This window comes from Archocentrus centrarchus, chromosome 11 (genome assembly GCF_007364275.1).
Source record: "Archocentrus centrarchus isolate MPI-CPG fArcCen1 chromosome 11, fArcCen1, whole genome shotgun sequence".
Classification (NCBI taxonomy): Eukaryota; Metazoa; Chordata; class Actinopteri; order Cichliformes; family Cichlidae; genus Archocentrus; species Archocentrus centrarchus.
The window spans coordinates 26,602,482-26,627,726 of record NC_044356.1 but is presented as its reverse complement, the minus strand read 5'-3'; the positions used below and the strand labels follow the sequence as shown (position 1 = coordinate 26,627,726).

Below are 25,245 nucleotides of genomic sequence, written 5' to 3'. Positions count from 1 at the left end.
ATCACTGCTCTACTTTAAAAATGACATATGGAAAGTCTTCAGTTAATGGTTGTGTCACTTGTAACGTTAAGATTTTAGCATTTACAGAGTTTAAGTGAAGCTATAAAGCTATGCCTTCTTAGAGTATTTTTGTAAAAGCTGTGATAATTCCTTCTGAAACATAGTGGAATAAAGGCGTACAGCAGCAGAAAATGGAAATTCCCAAGTAAGGTACTTTGGAGGGGACATATTATGCCCAATTCTAGTTCCATATTTTTATTCTTAGACTCTAGAGTAGCTATGCATGATTCCTAGTTCAAAATAATCATTATATTAATATCTTACTAGGTTACTTTCTTGGTGTAGCTCATCAGTTCATACTCTTTTTGAAACAAGATGTTGTAGCCTTTTCCCAACCCTTTAAGTAAATGATATTCTGATTGGATACAGCTCACAAACAGAACATTTTGACAGCAGGTGGGTGGGGCTTCTGTGCCAACAGCCAGCTTCACTGTTAAAAAACAAAAAACTAAGTAGAAGGGCACTCAACAGAGCGCATACCTTGGTGCATCCTAATAACATCCTCTAAAAATACTAAATGAATAAAAGAAAAACAAACATTTGAAGAGATATGAATTGTATGTGTGTCTGTGATTTTTTTGTGTTGGGTTTGTAGTTCACTTTGCATCATTGTGAGTAGTTTAATTTAAAACAGAAATAGACACCGGATGATCAATAGTAATCGTTTATACCTGAGTACCAAATTTCATCGCAGGAGAGGAAAAATTCACTAAGATGTGAATTATAAAAGTTTGCCAATGATGAGCAATAGGGAATTTTTCTTTTTTAAAGATTTGGCAACCTTGAACTTTGACCTTAAAAATGAAAGCATATGTTCTTGGACCCCTAGGAAATATTTCCACAAAGTCGTTAATTTTGGTTCAAAACTTTTTATATTGCTAAGAGACAAACAAATGAATGAATAAACAAAAACGTGCGGTAGCTCTGCATTATTTGGCCTTTTGTGATGCAACCCCAGAGGAATTTGTCTCTCTTGCCAGGAACAAACAAGTGAGCATTCACTGACAAATGTGTAAACCACTACAACACGGAGCCACCACCAGCTCCACTAAAATAATCAAAAATAACTTCTAGGGTGCAAAAAGTTCATTGTGGGTTTAATATTCCTCTTTTTTTCTATTTAAGTGACTGTGAAGCCTCTTGGATAGAATTCTGTGCATGCATTTATAAATTCATTAGATCCATATAAAAAGGACAACCACCAGCAAGAACAATTTTTCACAGCCTTTCACAATCAACACAATTGAAATATAGAAATATATTTTAACGTTTTTGGTTAAAATAAACCTTCACAGTATTAAAAAAAATTACACTCAATTGGTGCGTGTAAATTTGATGCCCAGTGGTCCTTTACCACCCTCAATAATTTACAAACCTCAAAGATAGGTGAGTAAGAGTCAGAGATCCGGATCATTACCGCGTTATGACGCCGGTGCCAAAGCACCCCTTGTGCGCATCTGTGAAAACCCAATGGCTTTGACAGAAATGCAGTTTTTGATGCCCTCGGAGCAGATGATGGTGTGACTTGCTGGGAAGTTACTAAACAAGGCCAACATATATTATATATAAACCCTGTATATTATATAATATCTTCAGATTTATTGATATTGGACCCCCCCCCCCCCCCCCCCCCCCCCCCCCCCCAAATAAATAAATAAATTGTACATGCGTCAGGTAATCGGGTGACTCTATTCTCAAAACTCCAAAATCCAACTAGCAGTGAGGTACAGGAAAGCAGCAAACTTTCACATTTGTGCGCTAGAGCAGTGAAAGTTTTGCACGTTTTCCCTGATAAATTATTAACTGATTAAAATTTTCTTAATGTCTCTCAAACCAGTAATTAGCATCACTGACATCAGTCAGGTATATTGATTTTGAGTCAAGTAATTATTTTTCTTTGGAGGTGTGGCTAATATGTTTGCAAGAAGGAAGGGCTCATGCCTGTGTGTGTGTGTGTGTGTGTGTGTGTGTGTGTGTGTGTGTGTGTGTGTGAGAGAGAGAGAGAGAGAGAGAGAGAGAGAGAGAGAGAGAGAGGGAGAGAGAGAGAGAGAGAGAGACAGTCATAAGCTGTGGCGGCACGTTGCACTCTGCAGCACTTGCGCACTTCTACGCTCCGTTCGCCTCTCCGCGTAGTGAAATCCTCCCTACGCCGACTTTCCGTCACAGCTAGCCTGAAAGTCTGCCGGTGGTCGGAGGGCCGTCGCTGAGGGTCCACCGAGACAACTGAGAACAGCATCGTGCACCACCACCCCTTCCCTTTTCCACCCTCGCCTTAACCCTCCTCCATCTCTTCTGGCCGTTGTTGCGCTTCTGCTGCTGCAGCATCCAAGTTCAGGTGAGCCGGCACAACAAGTCCTCTCCTTTGGTACCCTAGCCGGGGATGCTCGCTTCCTCCCGTTAAACGCGATGTTCTAAATGGGCCGCACAGGATGTGAAGCCTCACCAGAAGAAGCAGGAGGATGGCTAAACCAGGCTTGTCTGCGGCGGTGCTGCTGCTCCTGCTGGGCTTCCTCTCAGCGTCCTCCGTTAATGCCGGTGAGTTTTACCACAGGTTGATGAGCGATCAACGCGAGTAAATGAGAGTTGCTGATTAAAGGTTGTATTTGTTTTTTTGTTTTAGTGTTTGTTTTAGTGTTTGTGTACATCTGACTGATGCCATGCATGTGGTATACATTTCAGTGGAGCGCATTCCTTTGGCAAGGCACCTGACATGACACATTGGTGTGTTTGCATGTGCGTGCATCATCATCAACGTTTGCATCAGCTAGGTGGAAACAATAAGCTTTGTAATACCAAAAATGGCTGACACAAGTTGGTCTCCTACTGCATCAAGACTTAGCAGTTTAAGCCCAGTTTGTGTGATGTTTCTAGAAATTTGTCATTTTCAAAAACGGTCTTTGTTGCAAAGTGTGGTTGGCTCAATAAATTCTAAATTTCACACAAAGGTGTGCACTTAAATGTAAATAATAAAATTATTATGCTCCAATTTTAGTTGGTTAACTGAGCAATCAGTACCTCCTCAAATGTGAGCATTTGCCACTTTCCCTTGTCTTGCATATGTTGATCTGACAAATCACGATATCAGTAAAAATCATTTTGGCTGCTGGGATATTTCAGTTGTCCTTTTTCACCATTTTCTGACATTTGTTTAGATTATTATTATTATTATTTGGGGAGATAATCTTTAATATCTGCTTTAAAATGTGCAGCCAAGCTTCAAGCAAGGGATGCGAAATGAATTATTTCCATTTAAAGCTCCTACATACAACAGGTCTAACTCTCATATATTTTCATTCACGTTGGGGGTACTATCTCATCTATCTTTTGTGATATTGCATGTTTTTCACCTGCAGCAATTTATATTAAAGAAGAACATTCATCTCAGGCATAAGATCTTGGTTACACTGCATACTGATGATAAGCTGAGAGATGACAGTCCCGTGAAAAGCCCAAATTTTGGCGATAAGATCATGTAGGATTTATCTCAGCCTCTAGAGATCTGATATTTGGCTTCTTGAGGCTGGGGATGAATGTAGTTTTAAGAAGGAATTCTTGTAATTCTGTAGCAAACGACTTGAGAGTGAATGGGAGTCCCTCTCTGCCACTGCATTGTCTCTGTGTCTGTGTGAGCACAGGAAGATAAACAGTGAGAAAACAGCTAGTCAAACAGGGAGTCATAGCAATGGATCATGCCCATACAATAGTTGGGAACACACACACACACACACACACACACACACACACACACACACACACACACACACACCCACACACACACACACACACACACACACACACACACACACACACAGCCTTCGGGAACCACTGCCTGAGTTTGTTGCCTACCAGAAATGACCAACACGATGTAACACACTGTACTGTGATGATTGTGTTATGCGTGAACAGAACGGGAGGGAGGTTGAGTGAGAGAAAAACAGAGTACACTATTACACCACTATTTGACTCTCTGTACAAGTCTCAGGCTGTGTGTTCAATATTTGCAGTGGTTTAATGCAACAACAGAATTTAAACAGTGACTGACGGCGTTTCTGCTGGTAACCTGACAGGGAGAAAGAAAGAGCACGCAGGTAAATATTTTTGAAGAAGAAGCTTGAAAAGTACTTTTCTGGTCAGAGCTACAGTAAATAATGGTGCAAAAAATAAAATAAAATAAAAACATGCCATTTCCTGTGCAGTTGTACTACAATATGTTGACTTCAGAGGGGAAAAAGTGGTGGAGCGGTATACAACTTTTGAGGAGTTATGAACATTATTTTCATTTTTCTGGCATGAAAGCAGGAGAAAGTGATGATAAAGCACAAACTGCGCACAGGCCAGAAACAACTATCCACCGCTGCTGATCAAAGACTATATATAAAAGATGGACACAGCGATGGTGACATCATTCATTGGTTTGTGGGCTCTGCATTTCTAGCTGCTGTTGGGTTAGTTTTTTTGGGGGGAGCCAGAAGTGAAAACACTGAAGTTCAAAGTTATGAGCTAATGCTTGCAAGCTTGGTTAGGCCCCAGTGCACCTTTTTGAAATATTTTGGCGGCAGCAGTAAAGCACAGCTTTTATTTTAAGAGCAAATGGTCTCCATTTCTGTTTCTGTTTCATGTTTCACCACCACTCGGTGAGCAGTTGGTGAGTCTTTTGTGCAAGTTATGGGAAACTACTATACTGTACCATGCTGGAATTCAGTGAGCTCTTTAAAACGACCCATTCTTTCACAAATGTTTGTAAAGGCAGACTGCATGGCTAGGTGTTTGATTTTATACACCTGTGGCAACAGAACTGAAAACACCTAAATTCAGAGATTAAGAGGTGTGGAACAATATTTTGCCCACTAAAATGCCCCAAAAGACAGAAACAGCAGAAATACAGTGGACAAGTTCAGTTCAGTGACTCCAATGAGCGAAGCTGAGGCCTGGCAGACAGCTGTTGGCTACAGGTGACCATGTTGTGACGCCTGTCAATCACATCACACTTGAAGGCGAAGGTAAAGCTGGAAGTGTGTGGTCAATATTGACTGTGTTGTAGAAGCACATGCAGTTTGGAGGCTGCATTTAATCTCCTGAAACCTGGTGGAAAATAACTGTTTTAGTGGAGACAGGAAAAAAAAAAAGTTTAATAAACTGGAATTTGCACATGTCCTCGTCCATCTGGATATTCATGCCACAGAACAGATGAATGCACCTCTCAGTGCCAGTTTAATGTGTGTGTGTGTGTGTGTGTGTGTGTGTGTGTGTGTGTGTGTGTGTGTGTGTGTGTGTGTGTGTGTGTGTGTGTGTGTGTGTGTGTGTGTGTGTGAGCAGACAGCCTTGTGTGTGTTCAAGTACGATGTCAAGGTCTGACTCTGACGTTGCTTTTACAAGTCAGGCTCATGGGAAATACAGCTCTGTCTGTGATCATAGAAGACCTTGAATTGCTCTTAACTCTCACGCAAACACACACATCGCTCTGTGCAACCTTCGCAGCTAGGAAATGAAAAAAGTTAAGGTAGACTGTAATTTAATCCATCATAGTTAATGTCCGGATCAACAAATGCATTTTATTTTATTTTATTTTATTTTTTTGCACAAGTGGCAGTTGACAGCGGGAATATATCCTCATGAGCAACACTTTAATGAGATGTGCGGAGGACAAAAAAGAGAAAAAGTTAAAGATGAGAAAATGTGTGAAAGAAGAACAGAAAGCGATTAGAAAAAGTATCTTTTCAAGGGAAACACCAAGAGACATGTGTGTGGTTAATTAGGGCTGCTATTAATGAAAGCAGAAAGATTAATTTGCAAGAGGTGAAGAGAAGAGCTTAAGGAAGGCGAGAGCAAGAGCGCAGAAGAGGTGAAGATTTCTTTGGGTTGTAGCATCTATTGTTATGAAGTGTAAAGAATATTTATGCCTTTTCTCTTTTCATTTCTTTCCTCTGGCCGTGCATGTGCGTCAGACACCCTGCTGTCAGCTCCGCTCAATGTGACCATCAGAGAAATCGAGGTTAACTCCGCTGTGGTTACGTGGGAAATCTTGGAGGGAGACCCAGTCATTGGCTTCGCCATCACCCAACAGGTACTTCTGCATGTGCCCTAGAGCCCAACTGATGTAAGATTTTTTTTTAGACCAGTGACTCTGGTACTCCAGCAGTTTCCAGTTCATGGCAGGCTTGAACCTTTGTGGTTCCTGGGTTGTTCCTGAACATCTTAACTAGTTTCCTCTCAGCAGAGGGTGACAGTTTGGGTCTTCTTCCAGACCTTGGCAACAAGGTGATACGTCCGAATAACTTATACTTACGTGGTGATTATCTTGGAATCTGCAGATGTTTAAAAAAATCCAAGAGACCTCCTCAACTTATAAATCTACAGTCCTCCTTCTTAGATCTTCACTGAGCTCCTTGGAATTTCCCGGGGGGGGGGGGGGGGGGGGGGGGTATTGTTCTTGTTTGTCTGTTTGTTAACAATATTATAGCAAAACAACCAGTCAGATTCATACAGAATATGCACGAAATTCTGTTGATAGACCAAGTAAAACCAGAGTTATTATCAGTAATTTACGCCATGCTTTTTTCTGTGTGTTGGTGCAGGAAGAAACAGTAAAAACTGGATCTTCATTAGCAGAAAGTGCTTGTGGAAAAAAAAAAATCACAACATCATCTACTGGTGGAAAAATACACCACATTAACCAATCAAAAAAATTATATGGCAACGTGTAGGATTTGTTTGCTGAGGAACAGGTGAAACTTGAGAGCAATGGTGGAAAAAGACAGACAGTGATATTGATAGTAAGTTTTGAAATTTGAGAGATTTGAGCATGTTTGGAGTGTATAGTCAGTGTGCAGTGTTGTGTGTTTAGTGTGTTGTGTAGTCATGGACAAGGCAGAGTCAAATGCAAACACTGTCTTCAGCTGCACAACAGGAGGAGTGACACACCTGGAAGTGTCAGGCCTATGATTGGCCCCTCTGTCTTGTGGTGGACAGGAATTGTTTTTTGGAATGGCACAAATAATTTGTGTAGAATCTTATTGTGACACCTGATCTGTAAATACTTGTAGAAAAAAAATGCCCGAGTCATTTTGATGTAAATAGTTTTCTATAACTTTGTTGTCTGCTAAATTTTTACATAAGGTTTTGGAAAATTACAACTTATATTTTCATTTTAAGTTGCAAAAACTGTTTGTTAAACATCTTTTTGGTTTTTACAGTTTTTTTGTGTGATTTTTAGGTCTAATGTATTAATACAGCAGAATGAAAAAAAACTGGACAGTCACACATGTGAGGTTGTGCTGAAAATGACACAAAACAAGGTATAGTAAACTATTTTTAAGGTGAAATATAAATACAATATAAACTCTACATAGAGCAAAATAATAGTAATAATAATAAAAAAAAAAAATCATATCTCCCTCAAAACCTGTTGGATTCATCAGATATTTGGTACACAGTTATGGAGGGACAAGAACTAGTGCCAAACTGAACACCATATGGATCCAATCCAGACTCTGGATTTGCACGCTACTTGAATTTAACATAGGAAACTCCATTTAATGCATATTTTTGGCCATATCTCGGCTGAAAAAAAAAAATTCATTTTTGCAGTAAGAAGCATATCACTTTTGTTCATGGACATTTCATCAGGATATGATCCAGATATGTAAATATACAACACCCCTATTATCGCCCGCCTGACAACTATTGTATTTTCTCACTGTAACTGATAAAGAATGAAAGTGACCATAAAATGAAAGTTATTTTACATCAACTTTTTAAACCTTGGATTTTTATGGGCATGGACGACAGGACCTGTGTGTTATCTCAGTGATTCAGTGTTTGCAGAGTGACACGTTTGTGAGACGGACAACGTTCAAATCAGCTAAAACGTCTGCCGGGGGCGGGGTTTGTTGTACCTGCCTTGTTTTGAGTATTGGTCAATCCAGTGAGTGCTGTCAAACAAATCCTTTTTATGCTGCCAAAGAAAACCTACCAGCTGTAGTCAATCATGGTCACTAATAAGAAGTTAATAGGCTTTGGCCTGGTCACGTTCAGCACCACTTATTAAAGGATTTAAGTGAGTGTATGCATATTTTTGACTGTGTGGGTTAGAGAAAACTTATGGACTCAATTCTTGTTCTTTTTGAAGTCATTAAAGATGCTGTTCAATCATTCCACCCTGGAAAAAAGAACAGTTCAAAGAAACCATTAACCCCCCCCAAATTACCGTGACACTTATTCCCATGATGATAAACTTCTGAATACACTGTATATCAGATTTTTCAATCGGTATCAGTCTTAAAAATCTTATATGAGTTGGGTTCTAGTCACGATTGACGTTAACTCTGTAACTAAGATCTGAACGTATACTGTAGGAGCTTCTTTATAATGAGAGAGAAGAAGCTGTTCAGTTGTTTAAAATCATTTGAAAACAGTCTGCGGTTTAGTCAAAAACCTTTGCAAACATACGCACAAAAAAAATCCTATTGGTATCACAGGCAGGAATGACCCCCAAACTGCTGACCCTTAGCTTCCTCCATGATACCCTCCTGTTACCGTACGGTGCGGTGCAGATCTGAATTAAATAGATCGGCCCCATGGATCAGACTGTTGTCACCTTGGGGTTAAAGAGGGGTGGAGCACTGGAGCAAACAGCATTCTGGCACCTTCAGTTAATGAAGGTGCCAAAAATCTGATGTGCAGTTAAATACAAAATAATGTCAGACAAGTTCATTTTTCTTGTGCTGGAGCCTGACGGTCCTTCCAGCTGATTCCACTGAGCCAGTTAAGTCACCACATGGTCCCACCTGCACAAATCCTCGTCACTGTCACCGCACCCGTGCTGCAGTTGTCAGTAAAGTTGAGGTTGTGGTACTTCCGCGTATAGCTAGTTCTGCTCAAGGGGAGTGAGAATAAACAGAGCAAAGTGACAGGTAAATTTAAACGGCTCAAAAAAATATCACCAAACACAGCAAACTGTTTCAGTACAATTTGGCACACCTGCATATCTGCTCAAAAAAAAAACACATTAATGTATGATAACTTCACTCTCAGAGATGGAGAACGATGTAACGCTTTCTTGCATCTCTCTCTCTCCATCTCTGAGGGCAGGAGAGGTAGATGAGTGCTTATTGCTCAGCAAGTGACATTTGATAAACTGGAAATTTAAATCTTAATGACTTTTTTAATCACACATTGGATCTGTACATATCTTGCTGAAGTTATCAGGTTCATATTGTGAAATGGCTTTGACAGCAAATTAAATGATAATTTAATGTTATTCAGAAGTCATATATCATTGCTACTTTAGCTGCAGGATGGCAGCAGAGACATAAGAGAGAGAGAGAGAGTATTCAAATCTATAGGAGGATTTTCTAACGGTAAAGATGGAGGTAAAGGTTCTTCCAGGGGGGATAAGCTTTAAAAAAATTCTTAGTGGGCAAAGTCAGCAAACCTTTAGGTGATTTTTGACTATTTTAGACATAGGATATTCTAGACTTGCAGCTTTTGACAAGTGAAATGAAAGTTAATTTAGATAATGTTTCAAAATAACCCAGATGCATTTCAATATTGCTGATGGGTAACAGGACTTGGTTCTAAATGGGCTTGAGAAAGGCTCGAGAAATTAATGTTAGTCAGGACATGTATCCATGTATCTATGTTGGATACATCATACGAGGAGGAGCTGGGGTGAGGTGGGTTGCAAAGATGCTTGCAGATGCACAGCAACTGTGGCGCAGCTAAAGCGGCTTATAGCGTGCCCCTATATGACATTTATCAATTGTTCTTGTGTACCATATTCCAAGTTAAGTTTTTGAGCCCATGCTATTTAAGAAACACTTTCAGATATGCTTTTCAAATGCACATTCTGTCTACATGAAGTTTTAATGGCTTAGGAAATTCCCTTCTTTAATTGCCTGGTAAACAAAAGTGCCCCCATGGTGCCTTACTTTTAATCTAGCAGGAGCGAATTGACCTGAGCAAGCAGCCCTAGCTGGATAATAATGTACATTTCTAGTAGGGTGTACACTGCCAGAGAAGCACTCTCTGTTTCTTTATGCTTAATTACATTGTAGAAAAACCCCAGAAGGCTTTATTTCAGCATTTTCTTTTCTATTATCCAAGAGAGACATGTTTGCATATCAGACCTAACCAGGACAACTGGGCTTTGCCACTAGAAATCTGCACTTGATAAAGCATGCATCCAGGGAGTATTCACTAACAAGAAGAAAGGAAGGATTGCTGAGCCTATTATTTTAAGTAAAAACAAGAGTTTTTTAATATGCTTCAATATTATCTTGAAATGTCAGTGTTTTCACGACAAAGATTCTGGCATTTCAGTAAAAAAAACTACTTAATTTGCATTTCTGCCTTTTTCTTTTTTTTTTTTCCCTTTGTGGTGCTGCAGAAGAAGGATGTACGCATGCTGAGGTTCATCCAGGAAGTGAACACCACCACACGCTCCTGTGCGTTGTGGGATCTGGATGAGGACACCGAGTACATCGTCCACGTTCAGAGCATTAGCATGGGAGGCAGCAGCCCTCCCAGTCAGCCTGTGCTATTCAGAACGTCAAAGGAGTCCGAGAAGATGGCTTCCAAGAGCCCCGGTGAGAGAGAAATTAATACTTTTTTTTTATGTCAGAGTCTAGATATTTTAAAGTTTTTATTGGGATTATCAACCTGAAACTGGATGCAAACGTAACATTAGGGCTGGTATTAATGAAAGCAGAAAGATTAGTTTGCAAGAGGTGAAGAGAAGAGCTTCACCTCTCCAATTTTCTCTTGACTTGGATAAAGTTCCCCAAATGTTTCACTTGGCTTCTTGTTCAAAACTGTCCCTTAAAAATTGTGTATTCCTCAGACATTTCTCAGACAGACACAACCTGTGAATGTTTTAATTTTTTCTTGCACACCACATGCTACAAACACACATATGAATAGATCATTTAAATTCAGTGCATGCTGGGCTCACAAATCCATAAAAGCACGCAGAAAAAGTAATCGTGCGTCAACATAAGGACACTCAGGGAGGAAACTAACATTCTGCTCGCCTATCCTTCCCCTGCTGACGCACACAAATCTAAATGTACACATTTGCACTTAATCCGCAGGTAGAAGCACTTTAATAGCAGCTTTTAAACACAGACAATGACACAGAGGACTAACGTTCCCTTAATGTTTCATCGGGACAGAAAGAATCTCTTTTTTTGACAGTTAAATACTAACAAAACACAGGATTTGCCATCTTTGCGAGAGTCCCTCCTATTCGATGTATTGTTCTCATTCTCAGGCACAGAGGCTGCTGTTATCAGGAGCGGCTTGCACTGCTTCCAATTTTATCGTGTCCGACCCAGTTACTGTGCCAAAAGCAGCTGCTTCAGAGGGATACGGCGAATGCTAAACACTCATCAGCAGCAAAGTGATAAGAGTGGAAACAGGAGGCATTAGGGAGCGGCCTATTCCCTGGAAACACCACCGTGAGGGAGCTTGTTGAGGGCCCTGTGAGGCAGAAATGTGTTGGTCAGTGGTGTACAGTGTGAAAAATCTAAGAAAACTTATGAAAACAGTAAAAAAAAAAAAAGCAACATTTTAGTACATTTTTCACTAGTACATACAAAGGGCCATTTTTAATACTTGCTATTTGTTTGTTAACTTTTCAGTTCTTGCTGCAGTAGCAATAGGAGCAACTTGTAAGTCTTGGTGATTTATGAAACAATTAGGTTCTTAATTTCAAGACATATATGCAGGTAGATGTGGGCAGATTTATCAGCACTGCGACCACCCATTTTCTATGGGCAGATTTTATCCCCTGTAGCTAGGAAGGCAATTAAGTTAAGCTGCATGAGTTGGCTGCATCCAGCTGACTTCATTTTAAATGGAAAATCATGTAAAAAGGGTCTCACTTACTTTATGCACTTCACGAGCACACAGCACTCCAAAAATCTAAACCTGACAAATCCCTGACAAAAAAGGGTCAGGAAATGACACTTTTAGCTGTTTAACAATAGACTGTACATAAAAGATGGCTGTTGCCACTGTTAGGTCACCCATTGGTATGTGGACTCCTTTTTTAAAGGCTGAAGTCATTTTTGCCTTCAGAACTGACCATATTTTATAGACAGGGTGGATTTCTAAGTTATCAGCTAACAATTGCTAACAAGCAAAAATGTATCCTGTGACTATATGAGTGCATTAGACAGATACAGATATTTGTTCATTCTTGATAACATACAAATTAATGAAATAGGAACAAAATACAAGAATTTCACTCACCAGAACTGGTCCACAGACTTCTTGGTGGTCTGTTAGTACAGTTAGCCAAGTCACATTATTAGTCAGATTAAAAATGCTTAAAGGCACCAACACCACAAATACAGTCCAGCAGTCACTTGAATCAGCTGATGTGAAACCTAGCAGGTATAGCTGCCTACTTGGCATCCACCTGTCAGTCAAAGGACCCATGGCCCTACTAATGCATAACTGAAAGCCTTAATACAATTCAACCTGGTGCTAAAGATTTATAGAGGGAAGTTACCCAAAGAAACCAACACAGGCTTTTGTATCTGGCTGATAAAATGATTTCTGTTTTAAATTTGGGCATTTTAACACGGGACTCGAGACGAATTTACTTGCTTTTAGAGTCAGCCTTAAGTGGCCATTCAAGGAACTGCAGTTTTTGGCAGTTGGGTGTTGGCTCATTTTGTGTTTCCTAAGCTAAGTTTGCCACTTACTATTTACTTTGGCATAAAGAGAAAGCTGAAGCTTGGCAAAACAATCTGAAAATCAGTTCACTGTTCTGAAGTGAGTTTTAATTTTTGGTCAACTGGTAACTTCTCGGTTTATTAATGTAATAAATCTCTGGTGTAAATTATAAATCTTAATGGCGATGGACATTTTTGTTATGTTGTAATGTACGCAAGGTCACGTGATGTCAATGTTGAGCACAACAGCTTGTCTTGATGTTTGGGGGCTGCCTGACTTTGATGGAAGTATCTTGTCTGCAAATAGTGTGTGCATGTGTGTGTGTCGGTGGAAGCATTCATTAGCTGTCCTGATTAAATCTCCCAGCCATTACTGCTCTGCTCCCCTTCTAAGCAGGTATTAATCAGCCTGACAGGATTTAGTATCTGTAGGCGCAAAGCAACACAACACGAAGCCTGCCTGCATTTTTCTGTCTGTGTGTTCACGTGCAAAGATATTATAGAAGTTTTGAGTGCACAGCCATTTTTATGTGGTAAAACTTTAAGTTGTTATGGGATTTATTTGTTTTTTTAATGCTGGTTATTACATTATATAGGCTGCTGAAAAAGCCAAAGTTTGGTAAATAAATCTTTTTGAGCAGTAAAATATTACAAAACCTGCCTGCTGTCTGAACTGTTTCTACGTTTAATTTATCTCCAAAATTGTGCTGAGCACTATGTTGCTCTGCAGCAGCAGGCTGCTCTACAGTAACACAGCTGCACTCATTCATGTATAGTCTGGAAGGTTCCCAGTCAAACCACTGTCTTCACAGCTTTCCCAATAAAACTGCAGCAGTTTTGGACTTCTCCATATAGAACAGTTGTATTGGCTTTACAGTCAATCCTAATTCAGGCCCCATACACTTGTGAACTGAAATAATAGAGTAGTATTAAAGCTTTAATTGGTTTTGTCTTCTCTGTAGACTCACATTTGAATCAGTGGACAAGAATCTAATAAGAATCTGGTTTACATGAACACTTCATGCTGTGTTTTCTCTCAGTGTTTTAATTTAAGAGATAAAGCAAAGCAGTGTGTTTGCATGCATTCCCCATTTTGGTTAAAAAATGAAGCAAATGCAGAAATTCCAACAACTGCACTTCATTGAATGGCCACTTGAGGCTGGCCACTGAGTTTGATCCCATAGGCTCCCATATTAAAATAACCAACTGTACAGCAGAAATAAACACATTTACATGCTGGTATAAAAAGCAGTTTTGGTTTCTGTAGCTTATTTGCCTGCTTTAAATTTGTGTTAAAGCCTAAAGTTTGCATTATCAGGGACACAGCTGCTTTGAATGACAAGCCAACACAGGCTGCCAGTGGTGTTGGTGGCTTTTGGAAAAAATACAATTTCTGTAATTATCTAACAAATAACATCACTTTCTGTGTAGTTAACTGTACTAACAGCTCTTCTAGGAAGTCGGTGTTCTAGTTTTGGTGAGTGAAATTGTATTCATTTATATGTTACTTGCCATTAATTAGCAGTCATTAAGTTGAAGTAGAGGTTTCAAAATTTAATGTTGATTCATTTAATGATGTTGACTTAAACAGTGTTCAATGTGACTACTAATTTAAATTCATGTAAACCTGCTAAAACTGATACACCGTGCAAAGTGCATATCTCCCACAATGGAACTCCACTGAGCTTATGAATGACTATGTCTACAGAGGCTCGATGGCTGATGCTTATGTTACCTTCACTTGCCAAGGGAACAACCTCAAGGCCACCATTCTTACTTTGCAGCCACAAAGTACTGAGCTGGTCTGCTGGCTGATACCTCTGCACCTCTTCTTATAGCTTCAGGTCTGCCCTCACAACATAAACATATAATCTGCTCTTGCCGACTTTTTAGAGTATAACCTTTCCTCCGTAAACCCTAAGGACTTAGTTTGAGCTCAGAGGAATCACCATGGCAACAGTAGATTTGAGAGCAAGCCAGACCAGAGAAGTGTCAAAATCATCATCCCCGACTCGAGACAAAACTGTGATGTGAAGAGACCGGACTTGGCGATGAAATGCGCCCCTTCCTTAGAGGTCAGAACTATATTTACTTGTACCTGATAATATTTTGAGATAACTGCAAGGGTACCGGCTTGCTGAGTGGTTCAGTTCAATTCAGTTTTATTTATATAGCACCAAATCAGTATGTACTAAAAACAAACAGTTGCCTCAGTATATATTATATTGTACCCTAAAATGATTGCAGAGAAAAGCCCAACAGTCAAAGCACTTGGCAACAGTGGGAAGGAAAAACTCCCTTTTAACAGGAAGAAACCTGCAGGAGAACCAGACTCAGGGAGGAGCAGTCATCTGCCGTGACCGGCTGGGTTAAACGTACAAAACTATTGCATGTGACAGCTATCATAAAGTTTTGGTGTTGCATCAGTGAAAGCAAACCTAAGAATTCACATCAAGTAACTTAATCACAACAAAAGTGACGCTCATCCATAAACACATTCAGCTGGTAGCCTGGTAAATGAATTACTATTTCACTCACTTTTTATCACTTCAGAATATAATATCACAATCAAATGTAACAGCATCTTATATCATCAGCGATGTTTGTCCTGTTCGATTTCATTGCACTGAGGTTTTATTTGCTGTCAGCTGCATATAGAGTACAGTGTACCTTTAAGATCAGCTCCTTTCAACCAGTGTGTGGTCAGCACCTCCTTTGGGGATATGCACATCATCCTAAGATGCAAGCCCAGACAAAGCATTGACAGTGATGTCTTTTTTATGTTTTGTTTTGTTTTGTTTTTTTTACCCTTTAGATAATAGGCTGAGCCAGAGGAAGCAGGCTCTGGCTGGAGGAAGGAGGGAGTTGGACTAGGGGAATATGGGATGTAGCACAAGGCCTTATGTTGGCAGCAGAGAGGGAGAGGTTGTAGTCCAGACTGTGTTCAAACCTTTAACCCAATGATTGGTTCTATGCTGCCGCTGCCAGAGTGCTGTCAGCAAGAGAAACACAGTGAGTGATGGGGTAGGGATCCAGCTTGCTCTGTCTCTGCAGACCTCTGCTCTCGCTTAGCTTTAATTACACTGACCAGAGTAGAGAATTTACACCAGTCAGCCTCTCTGCTCTCTTGTCACCCTGTTTGATTCTTTTATCTTTCCCTGCAGAGTTTCAGAGTAATGGCAGTTTCACATTTGCTCTATGGGACAGTGAAGTGCAGCATCCTCACTGGCACACTGTTGACTGTGTACGCCTTTGTGTGTTCTCTCTCCAGACGAGGTAACGATGGAGGAGGTCGGTGATGCTGCCCAGCTGAGGGCAGGAGAACTCATCATCATTGTAGTGGTGCTCGTCATGTGGGCAGGTAATATTTCTGTTCAGCAATGCACATTTGTCACCACAGACCTTATAGGAATTCACTGTCTTTGGGGCAAATGTGCTCGCTGAGTGAGTTCCTATTAAGAGACAATCACTGGCTGTGGTATCATCCCTCTGTGATGAGTACTGTGTCCCCTGCAGGGCTTTCGAGATGACGTGAAGATAGCAAGTGTGAATATGGGCGACAACACATGAAATCATCAAATCCAAGTTTCAATTCTATATATTCATCAGCAGAAGGCAACTACAAAAAATAAACTAGAGGCCTATCAGCAGACAAGCAGCTCTTATGTGAAAATGCTTGTCAAAATGGACAAAGGAAATAATTGTATTATTTTTTTAGATGTATAAATTTGAGCAAATTAGCAGCCTTTAATATTATCTCCAAACTATAATTTGTTAGGAAGCTATTGGTTATATGCTTTATCTATGTGTGCGTTTTAGATATATTATTATAGTGTTGAGGTCAGTGCTCATAAAAAGTATTTCATATTGCTCATTACTTTTTTAGGTAACTTAATAACTCTACTACACTTAAAACTAATACCTAATATGGCTGAGATGCATTTTCACAGAATCAGGCTTTGACAGTACTATAAACCTTAAGCCTGGTTCATGAGAGCAATAAACCAGGTGTGCGCTGAACGTGATGTCACAACTGCTCATGCACCTTCAAATTTTTGTAACCTGCACGGCCTAAAGACAATAGTGTACGACTGTGTCAGTCTTTAGTGTCATTTCAGTGATGTATCTGTACAGGAGCTCAGTCTATATCTTGAATCCTCAAAATCTGTAGACTGCTCCAACATTTTCTGCCTCCCTACACATGACCTCAAACTTGTGGATTGTAGTGTAAGTGTGTAAGAAAAAAAATCCTTTGTAATCCAAGTTATAACGTAATTATATCTATAATGTGATTACTGGATTTTGTATAGTAAGGTTTTACAATAGTGCATTACAGAATATATTGTGATTACAGTAACAGGTTACAAAGTAAAGTGTTAGTGCTGAGTGTTACATTACCCTGGTTATTTAAAGCAAGTACATACAGTAGTTCCTTTATTATGTCAGAAATGCCACTTACTCCAGAATGCAACCAATTCAGTTCAATTCAATTCAATTTTATTTATATAGCACCATCTATGAGCACACATTTGGCAACAGTGGGAAGGAAAAACTCCCTTTTAACAGGAAGAAACCTCCGGCAGAACCAGGCTCAGGGAGGGGCAGCCGCCTGCTGCGCCCGGTTGGGGCTGAGGGGAGAGAGACGGGACAAAAGACATGCTGTGGAAGAGAGACAGAGATTAATAATAACTAGTGATTAAATGCAGAGTGGGGAATAAACAGAGTAAAAAGAGGTGAATGAAAAGACACACTCATGGGAACCCCACAGCAGCCTAGGTCTATAGCAGCATAACTAAGGGATGGTTCAGGGTCATCTGCTTCCCATTCTACTCTTAAGTATCCGAGGAACCACAAGTAAGCCAGCAGTCTGAGAGCAAAGTGCTCTATTGGGGTGATATGGTACTATGAGGTCTTTATGATAAGATGGGGCCTGATTATTCAAGACCTTGTATGTGAGGAATTTAAATTCTCTTCTAGATTTAACAGGGAGCCAATGAAGAGAAGCCAACATGGGAGAAATATGCTCTCTCTTTCTAGTCCCTGTCAGTACTCTAGCTGCAGCATTTTGAATCAGCTGAAGGCTTTTCAGGGAGCTTTTAGGACAGCCTGATAGTAATGAATTATAATAGTTCAGCCTAGAAGTAATAAATGCATGAATTAGCTTTTCAGCATCACTCTGAGAAAGGATGTTTCTAATTTTAGAAATATTGCGCAAATGCAAAAAAGCGGTCCTACATATTTGTTTAATATGTGCATTGAAGGACAAATCCTGGTCAAAAATGACTCCAAGGGAGGCTGCCCCTCCCTGAGCCTGGTTCTGCTGGAGGTTTATTCCTGTGAAAAGGAAGTTTTTCTTTCCTATGGTAGCCAAGTACCTGCGCCTAGGGGGTCGTCTGATGTTGGGATTTTTTCTGTCTAACATTGTAGAGTCTTTACCTTACAATATTAAGTGCCTTGAGGTGACAGTTGTTGTGATTTGGCGCTACATAAATGAAATGAAATTGAATTGAACTCAATTGAATGTTTACATACACGGGCAGCACAGTGGTGCTGCCTCACAGAAAGAAGGTCCTGGGTCCGAATTCTCCACTTTCTGTGTGGAGTTTGCATGTTCTCCCTGTGTCTGCGTGGGTTCTCTGGCTTCCTATCACAGTCCAAAAACATGTAGTTAGTGGGGTTAGCTGGTGATTCAGAATTGCCTACAGGTGTGAATGGTTGTCTGTCTCTCTGTGTTAGTCCTGTGACAGACTGGTGACCTGGCCAGGGTGCCTCTTGCCCTACGGCTCATCATTTTATCACCGTTGAGATTTGCAGCTGAGATACATAAACTAGTGTAGTGTAACTGGCTGTTACACATTAGAGGGAAAGTCCAGGATCACCAGAGTGGAAAAGATTCATCCTCTGGGGATTGTAAATACCTTTTCATAATTTCATTCTAATGTGTCTAATAGTTTTTGAGACATTTTAGTCTACTCCATAAAACAAGTAACAGAGACTCAAAAACAGTGCTAGCAATCTTATATTTTTCTACATGCACATAAACTACATAAACATTTGGTCATATTCAATTCTGCGTCTTGCTAGCCTCAGAAACTCTGACTCATGTATTATAACAGGCTGTTCCTCAGTAACAGAGGACTTTATGTCATAACTTAGGTTCACATCAAAGTTTTCTCTTTTCCACTCAAGATTAAGTGCTTTGTGGTGAAAAATGTAGACTAAATTATACCACATCAACACAAAACATAAGCCAATAGCAAACCAATATTTTCATCATCACATCCTAATTGTTCTATCTTCACAATAACGTTTCAAACTGCAAGAACGTGGCTACTTGTTATTTAGGCCTCCCAGTGATTAGCTGTATGATGCATCTCAGCACTGTTTTACATATGCACACAGCTATAAATATCCCTTCCTAACCCAGTTCACCAAGTGTAATGATATACAAATATGGCCCAAATACTGTATAAGGTGTATATACAGTACACACAGTACTCTGCAGGACGCAGAAGGATTTCCCTTGCCTATTAGCTGTGAGAGGATGAGAGGCTGGGGTGGATTCAAAGACAGTTGGAGAGCGAGCATTGTGGAAGAAGAAGAGTGAAAAACTAAGTCGATCGAGTTTCGAGAAGAGAAAAAAAGGAGGGCATGGTGGGAAAAAAAAATGAAAGTGAAGGAGACGATTTATGTTTTTCACTTTTTAATTGGGCCTGTGGGGAATGCTGGGGGATATCACAGTGAGATATCCCATCTTGCCCTTTGGTATCGCAGTGATCAGATGAGTGGAGGCTGACATAAGCAGAACCGCTGAGGCTGAAGCCCATTCAGGCCTGGATTGCACCCTCCACGTGCTCCCCCACCTTCATGAATTATTCCCTTTCTCCTTTCTCCACGCTCGTTCTTTATCTGCCATCGCATCTGTAACTCCTCTCTGCCATGTTTTTAATCTCCCTGACTGAAGGCAGGCTCCACGCGGCTATCGCAACTTCAAGTTCATATCACCATCTGCTCATTTCACACTGCCCGTGTCTCTGTTTCTCCCAGCTTCGTTTGAATGGCCTTAACGACACATCAGTAGCATGTAGCATCACTTCCAGCTGCTGAAATAAATACATTTACATGTTTTCAAGCCTGGGAAGACCAAAAAAAAAAAAAAAAACCAGCACTGCAGCAAATCTAGCATTGTGGATGGCGAAGTAGAAGCTGCGATTGCTTCTTTTTGGCTTAAATTAGGCCATTTTATCAATTTGTCTTCAAATTTTCTAATGTAAACAATGTTTTATCAGTTTTCCCTCTGCTGTTGAGGATACTGAGGCTTTCTGAGGTATCTTCAACATTGCTCATGGAACCTTTTTTTTTTACATTGTCTAACAAGAATAAGGCTGTTGATGTATGTACAGCAGATGTAGGAATCCTGTAGTTTGTAAAGTAGTTGAATAACACAAGGGAATGTAGCTCAGATTAATCTGACCTATTATGTTATGCTGTTGAAAGACCAGTCGAGAAGCAAGTGTGGGAAAGTATGAAATAATCCCATGCTGGATCGACTGGAAAGAGGATGTCCTTGGACAAGAAATTAGGAAACATAGAGAGGGTGTGCGATGTATTTTTCTACTATTTTCAGGTTAACATCCGGATTCAAATTTAGAAATGATTACCTTGTGTTCACGCCTCTCTGAATAAGATATGCACCACAGCCATCATCCACCAGGCTTGTAGCCTACAGCTTGCTAGACTGTTATTAGCATTTTCAGCCACTAAAGTAGGGGACTCATGGGAAACACACTCCCCTCGATATGCACAATATTTTATTGCAATGCATTTTCAACATCTTTATATAGACCCAGCTGCCTGAGATGTTGTTGCATTTATAAAAAAGGGATTGTTGTTTTTTCAGCAGTGGAATTTTTTTAATTCCCAAAATGCAATTGTGAATTATGAGCTCATAGTACCAGTGAATCATTTATGGCAAATGTAATTATCCCTGCACAGCCATAAAAGACAGTACTTGTCTTTTTTAGTATCATAGGTATCTTTGTACCAAGGATGCAATTCCTCCAAAGCTGAAGGGGGCGACAAAGTGTTCTTGTCTTGCCTTACATGCTGAAAAAGACTAGGAATGCCAATTTTTACTTGCTGCTGTTAAATCAACAGAATTCAGAATTGTGTAATTCTGGTGATACTGATACAGACAACCAAATTTCTGGTATCTTCACATCCCTGTTGCAAGGCTCCATTGTGGTGGTTTCCAAGTTGCTGTATGTAAAGGTATAAAGGTGACAACATCAACCCATATTTTACATGTAAATATTACTGTTATTATTATTATTATAGCAGAGAATCATGATGTGCATTTGTCTCTCAGGGGTGATCGCCCTGTTTTGTCGTCAGTACGACATCATCAAAGACAACGAGCCCAACAACAACAAGGACAAAGCCAAGAACTCCTCAGAGTGCAGTACTCCTGAGCACCCACAGGGGGGGTTACTGCGCAGCAATGTCTAAGACCAGCCCTGCATCGCCTTCTGCAATAACCAACTACTTAAACCTCAGGACAGGTGAGGCCTGGAAACCCTTACTATCATTTGCAAAAGCTCCCATCTTACCTTACATCATACCTCAGAAATATCTCTTTTGTTTTGTTTTATGCATTTTTTCTTTTTGAGGGAGCAACCTTAATTAAGCCACAATATCAACATTAATATAAATGGTTTTTCTTTGACTTTTTCAGGAGTTTCAATGCCAGTGCCTTTCTGTAGCACTACCAAAGCTAAAGCAAATTGTATTGACTTCAATTTGTCTTCTCTAAGACAAGAGCCATTGTATCAGTGTATTATTTTGTGAGAATAAAATGTGAGCATAGACGGTATGCAAAGATGGGCATAGTTACTGTGACATTACCGATTTATCAGAAGGCTGATCTTAGCTATTCATCAATCTACTGTATCAGTATCAGCATTTAAACCATCTGATAAATGAAGATTTAAAGAGTAAAGATAAGTCAGGAGAAACACCCTTCAATTACGTTATGAGTGTTGACGTTGCATGGTTTGTCCGCCAGAGAGAGCACTCTGCAATTTCCCTGTTGGCTGTTTGGAACGGCACAAACATGACAACCAGCTGATCCGAGCAAAGCAGGGGAGAGCGTAAATGAGTAAATAAATAACTGAACAAAACAAATGCTGGACAAATCTGACAGAGAAAAAAAAATATTGGCCAATATATTGCAATACTGGACTTTTAAATCACCAAATATTGGTATCGGTATCTGTCTAAAAAACCTGTATCCATCAGGCTTTAGTGATGTCAGTGCACGCTGTGCTATTATCAGGTAGCAACTCGTCAATCACAATGCAGGCTTGCCAAAAAGCATAACCTGCTTTATCGTTCTTTTTGACTCTGACAGGGACAATAATTTCTAAAAGAAAAATCATGTTCTTTTCAGCAAAATCTTCAACTAGTGATCAAGACCATAAACTCATCAGCTAAGTGGTGACTTAATTCAAGGAAGCAAAAGGCTAATTTTCCCACTGACTTCTATAGTAGTCAAACCTCTTTTTGCAACTAGAGAACGACCTTTTCAGAGCTAAAAACTAAGCCCATCTTTTAAAGATAATTTGTGATTGTGAGGTCCTTTTAGCTTAGAGCAGTGTTTTCATATCTTGTAAGTAGGGATGCAAACTTTAAAGAGCTCTCCAGTATAGGCTGTTGACAGATTTATTAAGTATAAAATGACTCAGCAGAATACATAGAAAAGTCAGCTACCGATGGAGTTTTAATTTGGCTCACAGACTAATTATCTGACTGCAATTCCACTCATTTTAATTTCTGTCGCGTTCTCTTGTCATTTCTGCTGTCAAAATCAGCTTGGCCTGGAAAAGGAAAGGCCCTCTGTTTAATTATTAGTTTTAGTTTTGACTGCAGTTATTCAACAAGGCTTAGTAAATGGTCAAACAGGAACAAGAAAATACACTTTACAAATACCACAAAACAAACATTATCCCGACTGAAGATATTTAATTTTTTGCTTACTTTATACAACATCTTAACTCTAACTGCCTTTTGTCCTTCTTCGAGTACAATAACTCTTTTTCTTTCAGATCCTGAGACCAACAGAAAGCCATTCTCAGAAAACATACTGAAGAACAGATAATCCATTACAGAAACTCTTCTTGACACAATGGAGAACTCTACAGCTACAACAGGCACAAACCTGAACTTGCAAAATGAAAGGCTGCAAAACAGTGAAACAGGAAACACCAGATGATAAAACTGGACACAAGATATAAAAATGGCCATCGGACAATTTCTTCTCAACGAGGACTGCTTAACTCGTATGTTCCGGTTACTCGTCATCGGTGGCGTCGGATCTGGCGAGCAGATCGTTAAACGTGAATGTCAGCTTCAGGTTTGTATCGTCGGTCAGAGGTGGCAGAAGTGCAGACTGCCACGCACGAATAGCTGGTCCAGGTACCAGTCAGCACACAACAAAACAAGCTAAAGACTTTCTCTTTTTCTATGTCTGTCCATCTGCATTACCTCCTTCCTGTCTTTGTTACAGCCCTCTGTGTAGCAGCTCCTCTCTCTCCCTGTCTTTCTGTGTCTGTGTCTCAGTGATAAGCACATTGCTGTTTGGTGCTTCTCCTGTTGTGAGTGTTCGAGCCTTTACAATCCCGGTCTTGACTATGGAATGATTATATTGTTGGGTCAGATGAATTGCACACTGCACATTGATTTTTTTAAGGTTAGGGTTTTTCTCCTTTCTTAAAGGGAATCTTAACTTCAACTTGTCAATTCGGGGATAAAAGATGACTTTTTTTTATTATAGCTCGCTGTTTTGCTGATATGAGTTGGGTGAATACAGCAGTAGCCAAGGATGCAGGATACACCTTGAACAGATCATACGATCACCATAAAGCAAAAATCCATGCATGTGTACAATTACAGCCAATTTGTTAGTAGTTAACGTACCATGATTGTCCGTGCACCAGGGGAAGAAAAATAATGGCATAGCTGGAAAGGAACTGATTTCTGCTCATTAATGCATATTCAGCACCATATGTCATCTGTGGTCTGCAGCAGGATGTGCAGGGAATTTGGATGAAGATAATGTAGGGCATCATTCCTAATGAAATGTATACAGAGGGCAAAATGTTTGCCAGACTTTCTTGAAGACCAGCGGGAAAGCCAAGAAGTAGAAACTCAGAGACGACGCACTTGGCCAAGCGGCTGATGCTTCTTTGTCCATTTTCTGTCTGACCTGCTTTCATGCCTGGCGGCAGCTATGGGTTGGAATGGGTTCAGCTTAGCCAAACAGGTGTTTTGTCCAGGAATTCTTTTATATTCAGCAAATAGCACAGAAACCACCAGTACTGTTTCAAACCTATGATGGGATAAGTAGCTTCTGTGGTGCAGGAGGTAGAGTGGGACATCTACCAATCGCTACCAATTGCTCCCCGGTTCCTCCTTGAAGCATCCTCGGGTAAGATACTAAACCCCGTGTTGCCCCCGATGTGAGTGTGTGCGTGAATGTTAGAAAAGGGATGCAGTGACATGCCTCATCAATCATCCTGCTGCTGGAAAAAAACTCACCAGTGCACCAAATGCGTATTTAACTGCAGCTCAAAGTAGACCCCAACATATATAATCTGCTAATTCCTGATTAAGTAACATTTGTGACACAAAAAAATATGAGTGCCCAGATGCTTCATGTTTAAAAACAGAAAGTAAATGTGTTTATGGCAGTTCTATAGGTTTATGTCTTCAGCGGGAACAGATGGGTGACAAATGAGCGCTGCAGGCAGTTTAGCGAACAGATTGTCAGTTTTGGTCTTTTCTTGGGATTTGCTGACAAAAAAAAAATACAATAAGAAGAAACAAATTATCAAAACCAAAAGTAAATGGAGATATTTAAAGTCAGGGGAACTCATTATTTGCTACTCAAGTTCTTAAGCATGTGGATATTGTATTATTAAATGAGAAATCCAGTGTACATTTTTTATATTACTACTTCAAGGGATATATGTGCAGGAGCAAAACACTTCATCCAGCTAAAGATAAGGCTTCATTATCTTTTTTTTTTTGTTTTGTTTTTTTAGTTTCCTCTTAAATTATGCTGTATTAATCTACACAGTTACAGATATACTGGACCCCGACCCTTTCACCGATGCTGTCTAGTTGAGTTCACTCAAAAAGTCAGACAGACGTGCTGCGAAGCTGAACTCAGCAGAGTTGCATCCTTATTAGAGATAATGGGTGAATGTCTGAATGCCTCGCTGGTTGAGATGACTGCTAATAAGGAGCACATATACACACGTACACGTGCACACACGCTCATGCTGGATTTAAGTATTGCCATGTGCTGAGAGATAGCCAGGCTTTGTGTTCTCATCTCAATCAATTCTGCCAACCCAGCTCACCCTGCCATCCATTTTTCACCCTCTCCCTACTTTATCAGCCTTCCTTTTTCTTCCTCTGTCCCCGTCCACCTTCATCCGCCTCC

The 25,245-nt window shown here is 40.1% G+C and overlaps 1 protein-coding gene across 1 annotated transcript; it reads left to right on the top strand.

Annotated features, from left to right (window-relative positions):
* The first annotated feature begins 2,420 nt into the window (after positions 1-2,420).
* fndc5b (fibronectin type III domain containing 5b) lies at positions 2,421-24,417 on the top strand. The gene is made up of 6 exons (XM_030741514.1): positions 2,421-2,595; positions 6,006-6,124; positions 10,448-10,646; positions 16,012-16,101; positions 21,109-21,301; positions 22,844-24,417. The coding sequence occupies exons 1-5, from the start codon at positions 2,520-2,522 to the stop codon at positions 21,246-21,248; spliced, it is 624 nt and encodes a 207-aa protein (XP_030597374.1). The 5' UTR covers positions 2,421-2,519; the 3' UTR covers positions 21,249-21,301; positions 22,844-24,417.
* The last annotated feature ends 828 nt before the right edge of the window (positions 24,418-25,245 follow it).

What these genes read in the sequence shown, in the direction of transcription:
- fndc5b (XM_030741514.1), top strand. Translation starts at nt 2,520, where the DNA reads ATGGCTAAACCAGGCTTGTCTGCGGCGGTGCTGCTGCTCCTGCTGGGC. An exon ending in GATGGCTTCCAAGAGCCCCG is followed by an intron (nt 10,647 to 16,011) that starts GTGAGAGAGAAA and finishes TTCTCTCTCCAG; the next exon opens with ACGAGGTAACGATGGAGGAG. An exon ending in GGTGCTCGTCATGTGGGCAG is followed by an intron (nt 16,102 to 21,108) that starts GTAATATTTCTG and finishes TTTGTCTCTCAG; the next exon opens with GGGTGATCGCCCTGTTTTGT.